Consider the following 14320-nt stretch of genomic DNA (forward strand, 5'->3'; position numbering starts at 1 on the left):
ACAAAATTGCAGCCCTATTGGATAGCAGCACCTATTTTCAATTGAAAAGTGACCCAACAGCCAAGATAGAACGACTCACAAGGGAGAAAATTAAACGGTCATCCATCCCAACGGAAGAAAAATGGAGACTCTTTCCATCGGCAGCCAAGCCACCGCGTTTGTATGGACTACCCAAGATTCACAAGGAGGGGGTCCCCCTACGACCCATCGTAAGCAATATCGACGCACCGACCTACAAGCTGGCACAATACGTTGCGCGCTCTCTCCAACCCTTCGCCGGGAGAACCGACTCGTCCGTAAAAAACTCCACAGAATTCATTCGCTCCATCAAGAAAATCAAAATTAAGGAACGGGACCTGCTAGTGAGCTTTGACGTAGTCTCTCTCTTCACGAATACTCCCATTGATGACTCAATGCTACTAATCAAAGAGCTCACCTCGGAAGGATTACCAAAGGATTTACCGGACCTCGCAGAATTCTGCCTCAAGAATTCATACTTCCTTTGGAATGATAAGTACTTTCAGCAGAAGGAAGGTGCGGCCATGGGATCACCACTCTCTCCTGTGGTAGCTGACATTTTCATGGAGAATTTTGAGAAGAAGGCAATAGAGACCTATCCGAAAAAACCATCTCTTTGGATCCGCTATGTCGATGATACCTTTGTCATCTGGCCACACGGGAAAGAAGAATTAGAGCTGTTCCTGAAACACCTCAATCAGCAACATCCTGCCATACAATTTACCATGGAAACTGAGCAGAATGGTGTTCTCCCTTTCTTAGATGTGTTAGTGACCAAAAAACCGGATGGCAGCCTTGGCCATGCGGTATACCGAAAGAAAACCCACACCGACCGGTACTTGGATGCGCGATCACACCACCATCCCGCCCATAAGAGCTCGCTAGTAAATACACTAGTGCATCGCGCCTACGCCATCTCCGACGCCGAATCACTCCCATCAGAAAAGAGATACCTCGTTTCCGCGCTGGGGAAAAATGGATACCCAGAACACATGGTCCGAAAAAGGACCGTCATAAAGGAAATGGAGTTGACGAAAGAGGGGATTCGGGCAAAAGAACAGAACGAGGAGAAACCTGGAAAAGAAAAACCAGCGGCATATGCTACCATCCCCTATGTCGCCGGAACGGCTGAGAAGATAAGCAAGCTACTACGGAAGCACAACATAATCACTAGGTTCTCCACAGCCAGAAAAATCAGCGACATAATATCAAAGCCAAAGGACAAAATCCCCGATCTCATGCACGAAGGTGTATATGAGATAAAGTGCACGTGTGGGAAGTCATATATCGGTCAAACAGGGAGGTCCATCAGATGCAGGACCAAGGAGCACCAAAGAGCCACTGATAAGAAACAATTCCGACTTTCGGCAATCGCCGAACATGCGTGATCGGAACCGGGACACTCTATAAAGTTCGACCAGACTAGAGTGCTGGCAAGAGAAAGGCGATATTTTCCGCGACTCATCAGAGAAGCGGTGGAAATAATAAAAAATCCATATAATTTCAACCGTGAGGACGGCTACACCCTGACCTCCACTTGGAAAAGGGTGATTCCCACTCGCCGTCAAGAAAGAGCCAATCAGAGAGCTCCTGGCCAGCCAGCGTCTCCTATATATAGCGGCCAAAACGCAACGCACATCACTTCGACCTGAAGACGCCTCCAGGACTGGGGGCAAAACAGTTGTCAACCGACTAACCTACGCGACGGTAATTCCCGGAAACCAGCATGGATTCAATGTAACAAAGAATCATTCACCTCCCTTTACCTCCTCCAAACGTGGGAGCAGGGTGCTCACTTCTCACCTGACCAAAAGTGCCTCTTCCCAGGAACTCCAAGACCTCGTACTGATTGGTCATGGAGTAGAGAACTTCGTGCTGGACCAGTTGGTAGTCCCCGTCTGCACTGGACGAGCCCTGGGGGGGGGCTGCCGCAGCTTTGCTGTGGGACGTCGTCGTGGCGGCAGTGTTGGCACCCGCAGTGGCAGCAGCGACACCGGACGCAGTGGCTGCAGTCGTGGTCGTCCCTTGACCCGAGCTATGACCATTCCCTTCTGAGTCTTCAGATTTCCTCTGAAGAGTAAATGGCAGGCAAACGTTAAAGAGTGGGGAACAAAGGTAGGCGTATGCTAATTAATGGTTTTGAATAATGAGACGAAAAATGTACTGTGATTAGGGAAAGCGAACATTTTTGGGGAGAATTCGCCGCATTTCATGCCTAGTATCTTTTCTTCATACTCATTTCCAGTCCTTTAAATCCAACATTTTTCTTCATAAAATGATACCCTACAATTAAATAACAATAATAATGATGAAATTGGTAGAGTGAGAACTGTCTTTTTCAGAGTTAAAAAGTTTATTGTACAATGCATTTCCAACTCAAAAAGCCAGGCACAGATTTACCAACGCACGTGTCCTCAATGATGGCTCATGGAGTCTGAAACATGTTTCTCATTAAGTTCCTTCGTCAGTGCTTCAAAATGTTTCAGCTAAAATCAAGAGATACTGTTGTTTATAAACATTATTTTCAGTTAATTTGGCCCAACTTGTTTCATCCTGATTGGTCTAGGGCTCTGCATTTAGCATTCACTTACATCAAGCCACTCCAGTTATTCCCAAACAGTCAATGAAAGAAAAATGTGTTGTTGAAGCATTATTTTATTAACACATTGCCACAAGAAACAAAAGGAACTCAATAAACACCAGGTGAAAGGTTTCTACACTTTGAAATGAATGCATTGAACTTTTGGCACTATGGTGCAGCTGAACCTTTGCTCGAAATGAAAGCAGTTGAAATTTTTTCTGAGTGACCACACAACCACAAGTGACAATGAACAATCTGGATGTTCGGCTGAGGTCACTACTCCAGAAACGACCAATAAAGCCTTGTCATGCTAAAGGATGAGAGAGGGTTAATGATGTGAGATAGCTAATGCAGTAGGTATTTCGAGTGAATACTATGTATTTTACATCAATAGTACATGACATTGCTGTTAGCAAGAAGGTACCACCATTGCTCACAGTTAACCAAATACAGGGTGCAGCAAAATAACTTCCCTTTTGAAATGCATACCAATCAGGCCGTAGCTAGGTAAGAGTGGTTTAATTTGACAGCCCAGGTTCTAAGGTTTTTCCCCCTCCCTGGTCAGTCGCCATCATGCATTGGAACAGTCAGGAGCATGCGTTTGCTGTTGAGGCCTACTTTTCAAACGGATGTTCTGTGATTGCAACCCAGTGGGCCTTCAAAAATCGCTTCAATGTTTTTGTAACTAGACACAAATTGTTTGGCATTACAACATAAATAAACACCATCACATCAAAATTATGTTATTAGTACGCATTAACATGAAAGAGCAAAAGTAGACAGTGAATAGAGCACATTTCAGTAAAAATATTTCAATACAGGCACTCATGGCCATTTCAGAGCATTTATGTCACATTCCTGTAAACAACTTAAAAATGGTATGAAGCAGTTTTTAGATTTGCATCAAACATAATATCGCTGAAGAGTGAAACAGAAAAGCTTCAGCCACCATCAATGAGCAGGGTGGAGTGCTCACCCATCTGCATTCAAGGAACTACCAATACTTAGAAGACTTAGTACAGAGCATCTTCCATCATCGTGTGATGCATGCAGTGGGAGTGGCCACCATAGTGGCTAGCTGAAGGCAGGCCAAAGTCACCAATCCCTCCAATCAGTTGCTACTACGCTCCCCAGTATGTTCATTAATATTGCACAATCTACATTGCTGGACACCTAGAAACCCACCAAACACACAAATACATCCTAGCTCTACTCTACATTCCTTTCTATTTGTGACCTTATTAAGAGAGTTGCTATTTATACTTTATGCCTTGACAACCCTGAGTGCTTTAGGTGCCATATAATGTGTCCAAAATCAGTTGTGCCAAAAAAATTGATGATGTGCAAGAAGTAGTTATGGAAGATCGCCATGTGACTTATCGTGAGATTGAGGCATCCTTGGGAATTGGTATGACGAGCATAATAAGCTATTGCATGAATATTTAGCTGTGAAAAAAATTGTTCGCCTTGGATCCCGCATAATTTGACAAAAGCTCAAAAAGAGGTTCGTGTCAATTGGTGCAAAGAAATGCTCAAAAAATACAATCACGGTGCATCAAAAGCTGTGTAAAACTTCCACACAGCTGACGAATCTTGGATCTATGCGTATGAGGAACAAAACAGCAACCCACTGTATGGATCTTCCAAGATGAGCCAAATTCGACAAAAGTGATCCATGCACAAAGCACATCAAAGCAAATGATCACCTGTTTCTTCCGAATAACTGGACATTTGGGACTTGTACCATTAGAGAATCGTAAAACCATGAATTCTGAAAGGTATACGGGCCTCTTGCCTTGTTTGGCCTGTTTGCCTTGCCTCTTGCCCAGAAGTGCTTGGTGAAGTACGGAAAAAGAAGCAGCAACGAAGGATCTTTCTCCATCATGACAATTGGCAAACTCTCACAGATCGGCTGAAACAACTACCTATGTGACTGGCCAAAACGTCGAGTTGATGGGTCATCCTCCGTACAGCCTGATTTAGCACCAAATGACTTCTTTTCATTTCTGTTTTTCAAGAAAAAATTCTGTGGACAACGTTTTTCGGCGCCTGAAGAAGCCGTTGATGCATTCAAAACCCATGTTTTGGAGGTACCTCAATCGGAGTGGAAAAAGGTTTACGAAAATCGGTTTGAGCTCATGCAAAAGTGTATTGATTCATGGATAATACTTCAAAAAACAATAAACCCATTTTCAACAATTAATTACAGTCTTTTCATTATTAGCCTGAAAATATAGATAGCAACCCTCGTACTGCTATAGCATCACATACATCTTCTGCAATCAAACTTAATTTAGGAATGGGAAGGAACACTGATATAATTCAGTTTTCAGGCTAACCACAGTTTTAACAAACAATGTTGAAAAACATCAACAGCCTAGCATATGACAAAACCATGAATCGATCAGGACCAACTTGCAGAGTACACTGGAAACTAAGGGCCATTGCAGAGATCATCTCTGCCCAGCCCAGGCACACCCACTGCCCTTCCAGTTCAGTTTATTGCCTATATTGTGGTATTAGGGATAAGAAAAATGCATAAATAAATTCAAATTACTTTATTGTTCCATTAAAACAATAACAAAGATGTAATTCAGAACATCAACATATCATAATAGTTACCAGAAGTTGGATATTTTTCAATAGAGAAATATGCATTATGCAAAGCAAAGTTGCAGACAAAGAAGTCATAATTCAAAAAGTAACAAGGGCATGTTAGAACACACACACTGATGGTACGCTAATTCCCATTGAGGCCCAACCAAAATAATGACGAGCAGATGAGGGTAGAGAAAGAAACTTTGCCCTTCCACATAAAGATTTATTACTTCACATGATCATAGTTTCCATGCTGAGCATCAGGTGGCATACATAAAAAATTTTCAAATTATATAGCCTGGCTCCAAGAGGGGAGGAAGGTAGGGAGAATAAGGGTGAGGGGGTTACTCAACTTACCCCCTCACCCCCAGGGTCGTGAAATATCTTTATGTGGAAGTTCAAAATTTCTTTTTTACCCTCATCATGAAGGAATTCTAGAAAGTTAACCCTGAACCTGTTATGTTTAATAATGAGCAACTTATGAAATTACAATAGATGGAAGCAATTTACACAAGAAGTGCTAGGATGCAATAAGCTAGATAAAATTTTCTTATCATCTCAAGGATAATAATTAATTTGGCTCATTTTTGGAAGGGTAAAGCTTCGATTAACAACAAATATGACCGAACCAAATAAACAATTTAAAATCATTATACATTCGATAATCAAATTAGTATTCATAGACCTAAAACTGATAATCAATGGACTATAATTCAACCTTATACGAATAAGAAACTATATCTTATTAGCCATTATGACTTGCCATAAACAGCACTGGCAACTCTTGGCCAAAATAAAAAAAATCTAAAAACAAATGCTCACGTGAGCAAGAAAGAACATGCGTGGTTGCCCCCTTTTTAAATAAATAATTAGGCGCAATGAGGGAGTTCTTCAGTAAATTCTCCTTCATCATCACTTATAAAAGCAGACAGTAAAATGTGAAATGATTTCCAAGGTTCAAAATAGGCTGTTGCAAAAAGTGAAGAGTCAGGCGTGATGTTGTGGAATCGAGACATAATGAAAACTTTGTTGCAATTTTCCACAGTTAAAACTTTATTGCCGACCATGGTTTCAATACACTGTAGACCTGATGATGATACAGTGTATCGAAACCATGGTCGGCAATAAAGTTTTAAATGTGGAAAATTGCAAAGAAGTTTTCATTAGGCTGTTGCATTTTGGAAACAAAAATATTAGGCATGGAAAGTCATGATTCACTGACTATTACACCTGACATTGAGGTCAGGTGTAATGAGTGACCTGAAAATTATGTCTCAAGTCAGAAATGAAAATTAGTAACTTTGTGATTCCACTAAAAAATTTTTATCACGAGATGACCCGGGATTCCACGTTCAACTTCATATTCTGGTGAAACTCTGACAGACATCCCTCCATATGTATTGCACTCTGGTAGGGGCAGGGAGGCGAGAGGGTCGGAGGGTGGATGGGGGAGGGAAGTGAGCAATGATAGTTGGAGGGAAGGGTAGAAAACATGAGGCACCCTATGAGGAGCATTCCTCCTATCGGCAGAGGAAAGCCGGTGGGTTTTAACGGTTCTTAGACATAAATACAAAAATCTATTACAGATATATGAGGTCAAGGGAGGGTGTGGGGGAAGTAGAGGGGTTCTCACCCTCATAAGGGCAGGTATCGAGAAGTGGTAAGTTTAGGAGGGGGGAGTGGGAGGTGTACAAAAAGGTCATTAACAATATTCTCTTTCGAGCGTACACTTTTTAAAATTTCAAGCTGCTCTAAAGCATCTTAGTCCTTTCTTTTCCACATGTAAAATTTCAAATTCAAAGTCACTACTGTGGTTATTTTCCAATAAATGTTTTGCAAAATGGGACGTTGACTTTTTGTTCTTCATGCAGGTTTGGTGTTCCTTCACCCGTTCTTGAAATTTTTGGCCAGTTTGTCCAATGCTGCAACTGACACTCACATCTTAACTTATACACTCCCCTTCGTTCACTTTTTGGAATTTTGTCTTTTGTGTGGGACAGTAGGTTCTTGAGGTTTGATTTATTATAATAGGCTAATTTAAACTTTTCTTTCGGCAGCTTTTTGCAAATTCTCATAGTAATTGGATCCAGATATAGGATTCTACGTCATTTGGCAGCAGAGTCTTGTGACGGTTGGGCTTTATAAATGTATTCGACTTCCAGTTGATTAAGTTTTTTAAAATACAATTTATCAATGAGCTGCTCATTGTATCCATTATTTCTAGCTATTGTTTTTATTGTAGCTAATTCTTTTTCTGAAAAATATTTTTCAAAGGAATCACAAAGTTACTAATTTTCATTTCCAATATGCATCGATTCCAATAAGTTATGCCGGAAACCATCAATTATGTTTCAAGTCTTTATAACAAAGCACTTTTGTGTGCATTTATAGGTAAAGCATTGAATTCTAATGCAATTCTTTACCTACAATCATAATTCCCAAAAAACCATAAGAAAAACACTAAAATCTAAGTACCAATTATGTACATAGTAAGGACGAGTCATGTATGTAGTTGGAGAATGACAGAAATTGGCTGTATTTAGTCCCTTGAAGGGGAACTTCCAAGATCAAGGGATGATCCAGAGATTTTGACCTGTAATTGAAAGAGTATGATGAGAAATGAAATATTGTTGAAACTTTGTAAAAGATCCAATGCAAATAAGTTCTACATATAAAGGCCTGACACCTAGGTGATTATTCTTAGTTAAAAATACACAGAAAAATGACAAGTAAGACAATTTTGGGAGAAGTTTTGATTGAAAAGATCACCGTTGTTAGAAATATTCATCTGTATGTTATTCTGTCTCCTATATATTAAATGTAAGACTGAAGGTTGCTCATGTAATTTTCCTCCACAGCATTTTGAACAGACAAGTAGACTGGAGTCATCTATTAGGCATTGTAGACATTTACATCCCTTTGCCGAGAGCGAAGCAGCCCACAGATCTTTCAAGGTTAATACAGAATTTGGAATTTTAAGAAGTTTGAACCATTGACATGGAATGGAGATTATGATCATCAAATGAGTTTTTAAATTTTGACACTGACTCAGATATTTTTAATGATTCAATGAAATATTTAGAGAAAAAGGTAACTATTCTGTAGGAAGTAATTGCTGCTGCAGTTTTGTTTGTATTAACTTTCCATTTCATTATTTATTTTATTGTTGTATAATAACACTTGCAATTGGGGCTATCTGAATGTTTTGAATAAATTATCATTATTATTCTAATTGATGGACACCAACTATTAAAATAATAAAGCAGTGTAAAGTATGAAAAGAACTAATATAAAAATCATAGTTACCAGCTAGTGAGATAGGACTATTAAAAGGATTTTTGTAGAACAGGAAGTCTTTGACACAATATTCGCTCAAACAATGGAATTTTCTTTGATGCATTGAGAGATATTTACGTAAATCAATAAGAAATTCAAAATGTGAACCTATGGGACCAAAATGGTCAAATGACAATAACATATTTACATACCTTTACATCTGTAATCACAACTACCAAGGTTTGCTTCTCAGGGCTTGTTAATAGGTCTTAAAGCATCTCCTCTGCCCTTCACAAGATTTACTATTAAGTAAAGATCTCTTTTCTTTACAAAATATCCCGTAAGTCAGGAATTTTGTTTGGCACTGAAATATGAGATTTCATTAAAATTCAGGAGTTGGAAATTATAAGGTTATGGGAAGCACCCAGAGATATTCTAAGGATGCCATCCAAGGAACATAATGAAATTCATAATATTCAAAAGATAGTGAAATATCAAATTCTTACCTTGAATGTGAAAGTAAAATTTCCAGGGCCTCAGCAAATTTACGGTCATCAGTATCTTCAATGCGCAATTAATGTATTCTCCTAGCATGCTTGGATCACACAGAAAATAACTACTCAAATCAGCAATGCAACATTTCTCAAAGCCACGCTTCAGAATAAAATGGATACACCACATATTAAATGATTCTGCTAAAAAAAATCCACATCATCAAAAGTGCACATTAATTTCTAACTTTTTGTACTGCTTTCCTGGCCATTATCCGCAAACCATTGGTCAATATTGTCTCGCCTATTGATGTAGAAGGAGAGAGGCAGCCGCCGCAATTATCAACTGAAGTTATTCACAATCATCCCACAGAGAGCCAAATTATAATTTACCATACCTAATATTACAAAAGTAACCAAATAATTCTACATTTGTTAGCAATGATTGATAACATACCACCTCCAATGTTAAAAATGGCCGTCAACATTCTGCTAAGGAAAAGCCATTATAATGGTGCCAACTTCCTCCCTCATTCATGCCATGAATGAGTCAAGAAAAACTCTCCTAATAGTGTTATTTCATTAACATTCCTTTGATGCCTCTTCTATCATGCAATCAACTTTACCTGAATCTAAACTGTAATTACTGTCATAATTGTCCCTTTTTAAGTCTCAACCTAGCTGGCCTAATGCTCTCTTACATATCTTTACCAAATAGTTCCTCTATTCTTTACATTTCTCATGATTTTTTCTGGGAATTCCCCCTAGTATCTTTGATAGTGTGTAGGTCTCTTCCCTTCATATTGCCTGACAGGGCACAAATTTCATCCTTTATCAGTCAATTCACCACATCCTATCACTATTATGCTTCTTTATCCCAATTAGTTTCCCACCTTAGTTTATTATTTACCTCTCAAAACTTCCTCACACTTAATTCTGTATGCACAAGTCAACCTCTCCATTGCCCTCTCGTATTTTTTCCTTTATGACCTTCAATTTGCTCTTACGGCATTCAATTTGCTCACTCAGCCTCCTTTTTAGGAAATAAAGACCAGTGGGTAGAGTGTTCAACTACCAACCATTGAGTCCAGGTTCGATTCCTGGATATGCCTCTGGGTACTGCCAGTCTCACCCAAGCTGTGATTTTATGGGTACCAGATCTTCCAGGGAAACTATGGTGACAGAGGGAAATAATATAGCCTTCCTACCCTGAAGGGTAAATTTAACAGGCCACTGGGATTATTATTGAGTGAGCTCGACCCTCACCTGTCAAACTGACCTTTGCCTGATAACCGTGGTTGGTTTGGTACCCTTTTAATATCCTCTTAAATATGACAATCTGTATCAGAACTATATAATTATTGTCTTAAGAAAATATATTAACCATAACTACAAATTGATGATTTAGTATGAAAATCTGTGCATAACCAAAATATGGTCTGAAACCCACAGCATTTTTCACAAATGCCCTAAGCCAAGAGTCAGCAAATATTAAACCACTCCTGCAGAAATATTGATTTTCCTCCCTAACATGTCGTAACTCATTGTTCTTTAGCCATTACCTCACTCACACCCTCTCCTTTCCCACTATCCAATTCTGTGCCATTACAACCAGGCGTTTCCTCCCCAAAAGATTCCATAATTGTGCCGTGCTGTTTGTATACAACCTACTTCTTCTTCTTAATGATTACTTTTCAACAGGTGTATATGAATAAGTTCACCGGTTCAAATTTAACCTACAGCCACAGTACTCAATTAATCACCTGCCCTATAATTACATATCTCTTATTTCCTCCGTACACCCCCTGCTGGATGCTAACTTCTCCTTTCTAGCATCGTCTTTACATTCCAACTCCCTATTTGTTTGTCGTTATCTTCATTTGCCTTCTTTTTTGTTCTTAATTCAGGAGCACAAGCATCTCCAGTGATTGCCTCGGAAGCCTTTCCTCTGCCACTGCATAACACACACCCCAGTGGCCTGACACCTGTAGTTGCCTGGACTCATTCTCATAATTGTGTCCTTGATAAGTTCCTGAGATAAATAATTGAGGTATTTTCCCATTGCCTTTCTCAATAGTGTTTTTAACATGACACCACCATTCAACGCCCACCTACAGGGATCAAATACCTTTTGCAGCCACCTCAGCCTCACTGAGGAACAGGTGCTGCTCCCACCCTTTAATCTATCGGGCATACGTGATCCCACTCGTGGAAAATACCATCACTCCCACCAGAATAACTTCAGGGGCCATTCAAACATGCAAGTCCTTCCACCACGTCAATATGTAAAGGGAATCACTAGGTACATTCATTTATATCTGGGCAGAAAAATAAGACTTTAGTACAACTGATGGCATTTCATCAGTAAGACTTTAAAGATCCACAGCAAGTGAAAACAGTAAATGATAACCAATTCCATTAAAAACAGAGATAGTTGGGTTGTGACAAAGCAAATAAGAATCTGACAGAAGGACCTATGCCATTTTCATATCGATGATTATAGCTCAAGCTTTATAAAATTTACAAGTTAAATATTCATTGATAAATAAATTACATTTTAAGGAAGTAGAAGTTTCTTTATATTGTTCACTTACACAGAAAATAGTCATATTAATATATGAAAACTTTCAGAGATAATCATAGCAGTTGATGTTTAGTAACTGGGTAAGCCACAACTCAACATCAATGTCCACTATTACTGAAGTAGAAATACCAACGTATCTTTCCACTCAATTTTATTTGGTACCTATTCATACCAAATTCACATCAAACAAAATTGTGTGGATGGATATGCATTGGTATTTCTACTTCAGTGATAATGGATTTCCAAAACGTTAAGCCTGAAAACATCGAATAGTGTACAATTAAGTCTAAGTAAAACCAAGGATGAAGAGTTTAATATCTAAGACCTTAATTAAAATTTTAGAAATCACAAAACTTACCTTCTGTCCACACCTTTGATATGTGTCTAAAAGTTTTATGGTGGAAGCCCGTATGAAATTCTGAGGCATACCCCCACTAGGGCTCTTATGCTGAACATTATTCCTATTGCTTCGATGAATGGCAGTCTGGCTCACACTTATGCTTGCAGGATTTAATGTATAAATGTTATTTGAGTCTGAATATTCCTGCTGTAGGTGTTCTAACTTGCGTTTCTTGTGACTATGTTGCAACACCACCCCACTACTGCTTGTGCCAGAATGCTGGGATTGGATGAACATGTCATGCATTCCCTGGAAGACATTAAGCTCCAATTAATAACAAACATTTAACAAATTACTGAATATAATATTTATTAACATAGCTGAAAAAATGACCATGATTAGCCCTTGGTTTTATGACCCAATGTTCCTTTTTCCTAATGTAGTATTTCTTGATCACAAATGCAAGAAATTGAGCTTTACCACATAAAGAATATTTGTCCAAAATAAAACAATTTTATCAATAGTACTATTGTCATCAGCAACATCAGTGCCCTGTGCACGAAACTGGCAAACCACTACACACCGATGTCATTCAAAATGCAGGAGACACCTTTTACTGATTTCCAGCATTCTAACAATTGAATACAGGTAATGGATGCTCCTAACAGCCAAAACTTATTATGCATTGCATGGGCTTGTTTCTGGTCAACTTCTATTAATCACCACATCAGTTCTTCCTAACTCCATACCATACTCCAACCAAAAACCACCTTCCCTACCCTAGCTCCACCCACCCGACATCCTCCCTCTCCATCCCACTGCCTTTCTACCTGCACCTCATTCATCCAACTCCTCTGGCATCTTTCAATTTCACTCCACACCTTTCTTCACTCACTATATGTAACATTTTGTCAATTGTCCCATTGGTCAAATACATTTTTTTTTGTTTGTTACCATTCATTTCATTAAGCACCTCATTCATGTTCACTCCCTACTCTTAATAAATGATTCTTCTCCATCCTAAAATATCCCTACCACCATGCACATTTCCTTCCAGATACAGCCCAAGTATATAAATTTTTAATCTCTATTTCCCTCTTACTTCTTGAAACTATGATCAACTTAATTTTCACATAATTAATCTTGGTCACATATCTGACAAAATGAACCTGTAATGCACTTAACAATGACTACAATCTTCAAATGCAAACTTTCCACTTCTGACCAGAAGATGAAGGCAGCAGTCAGAGAAAGTGCTAGTGTAAATATTTCTATGCTGTGTTACCGCTTCATGGCCATAATCCCTTGCCATTCCGGTTAACTACTACTTTACCATCTGGAAGTCAGACAAAATCAGCTCTTCATTGGCCATCATTTCCAACTCAAGCCCCTCTCCTGTCATTCCCTCTGGGCTGATAGTACACGTGAAAACCATCGCATTGATTGACACTTTCTCAACTTCGGCATTTAATGGATATTTACATGTTTTGTAAAAGGGCATGTAAACTGTTTATTCATTCAAATGAGTTAGTCAGTAACACACTTCCACATTGATTTAAAACACCTATAGTTTCCTCAGACTCAACTCTATGGAATTTCATGATACACGAGCAAAGACAACACTCGGCCGGTTCTAGAGAAGATTATTCAACCAAAATACAAAACACTGACTATTCAACACCATCTGGTCATACCTAAAACGCATTTAATATTGAACCTAACAAATGCTGCCGTTGCCATTCCTAAATAATTCACATTATTTAAATAATTTAATAAATTGCCATGCAGAAGAAATATAACTGTTGGCTTGCTAAAGAAGCATCTGATATCCCTCCACGATAAATAGTTGAAGAAAACACAATCTTCATTAAAATATTTAATAGATGTGCGTTAGCCAATTATATAATACACTCTCCTATAATTATCACCCTAAATTAATACTCAAATCGTTAGCAATTTCTCCGAGGAGTATTATTTAATATCCTAAACATCAGTAAATACAGAATAAACAGGTTTGTGCCAATAATTATAAAAAATAATTTATAGTTTTCTACCTCAATTATCGCTCAATGAAGCACAACTTGAGGGGTTACATTGAATATTGATGCCAAAATTAGATCTCGAGTTTTCCACTTAACTAATGGTGTACTTTTTTGGTAAGGGCTAATTTTTAACATATTTGAACAATGACTACATTAATAATATATTATATGAATATGAAAAAAATATATGTATATATATATATAATAACACCGCTGACGTTGAAATAAATGAACAACTTACGATACTGACCCATCATTGTACTACTATGCATGAGTTACGTTTCGTTGAAAGAACCCTAACGGCTGTTTTAATGGTGATGATGCATATTGCTACGGAGACATTGGGAAGTCGGATTATCTCAGTAGTCGTGGGCATACCAGAACCCTTTC

General features: G+C 38.6%; 1 protein-coding gene across 2 annotated transcripts in view; it reads right to left on the reverse strand.

Moving 5' to 3' along the window:
• Hipk (Homeodomain interacting protein kinase) overlaps positions 1-14320 on the reverse strand; it is a 105556-nt gene that overhangs the window by 89362 nt on the left and 1874 nt on the right. For both annotated transcript variants that reach the window (XM_071586110.1, XM_071586109.1), the window contains exons 2-3: positions 11907-12197; positions 1822-2088 (exon numbers count right to left, since the gene is read on the reverse strand). In XM_071586110.1, coding sequence (XP_071442211.1) covers positions 1822-2088; positions 11907-12194 — 555 coding nt within the window. In that variant the 5' untranslated portion in view covers positions 12195-12197. The remainder of the gene's footprint in view (positions 1-1821; positions 2089-11906; positions 12198-14320) is intronic.

This window comes from Hetaerina americana, unplaced genomic scaffold (genome assembly GCF_022747635.1).
Source record: "Hetaerina americana unplaced genomic scaffold, ioHetAmer1.1.p SCAF_20, whole genome shotgun sequence".
Taxonomy (NCBI): Eukaryota; Metazoa; Arthropoda; class Insecta; order Odonata; family Calopterygidae; genus Hetaerina; species Hetaerina americana.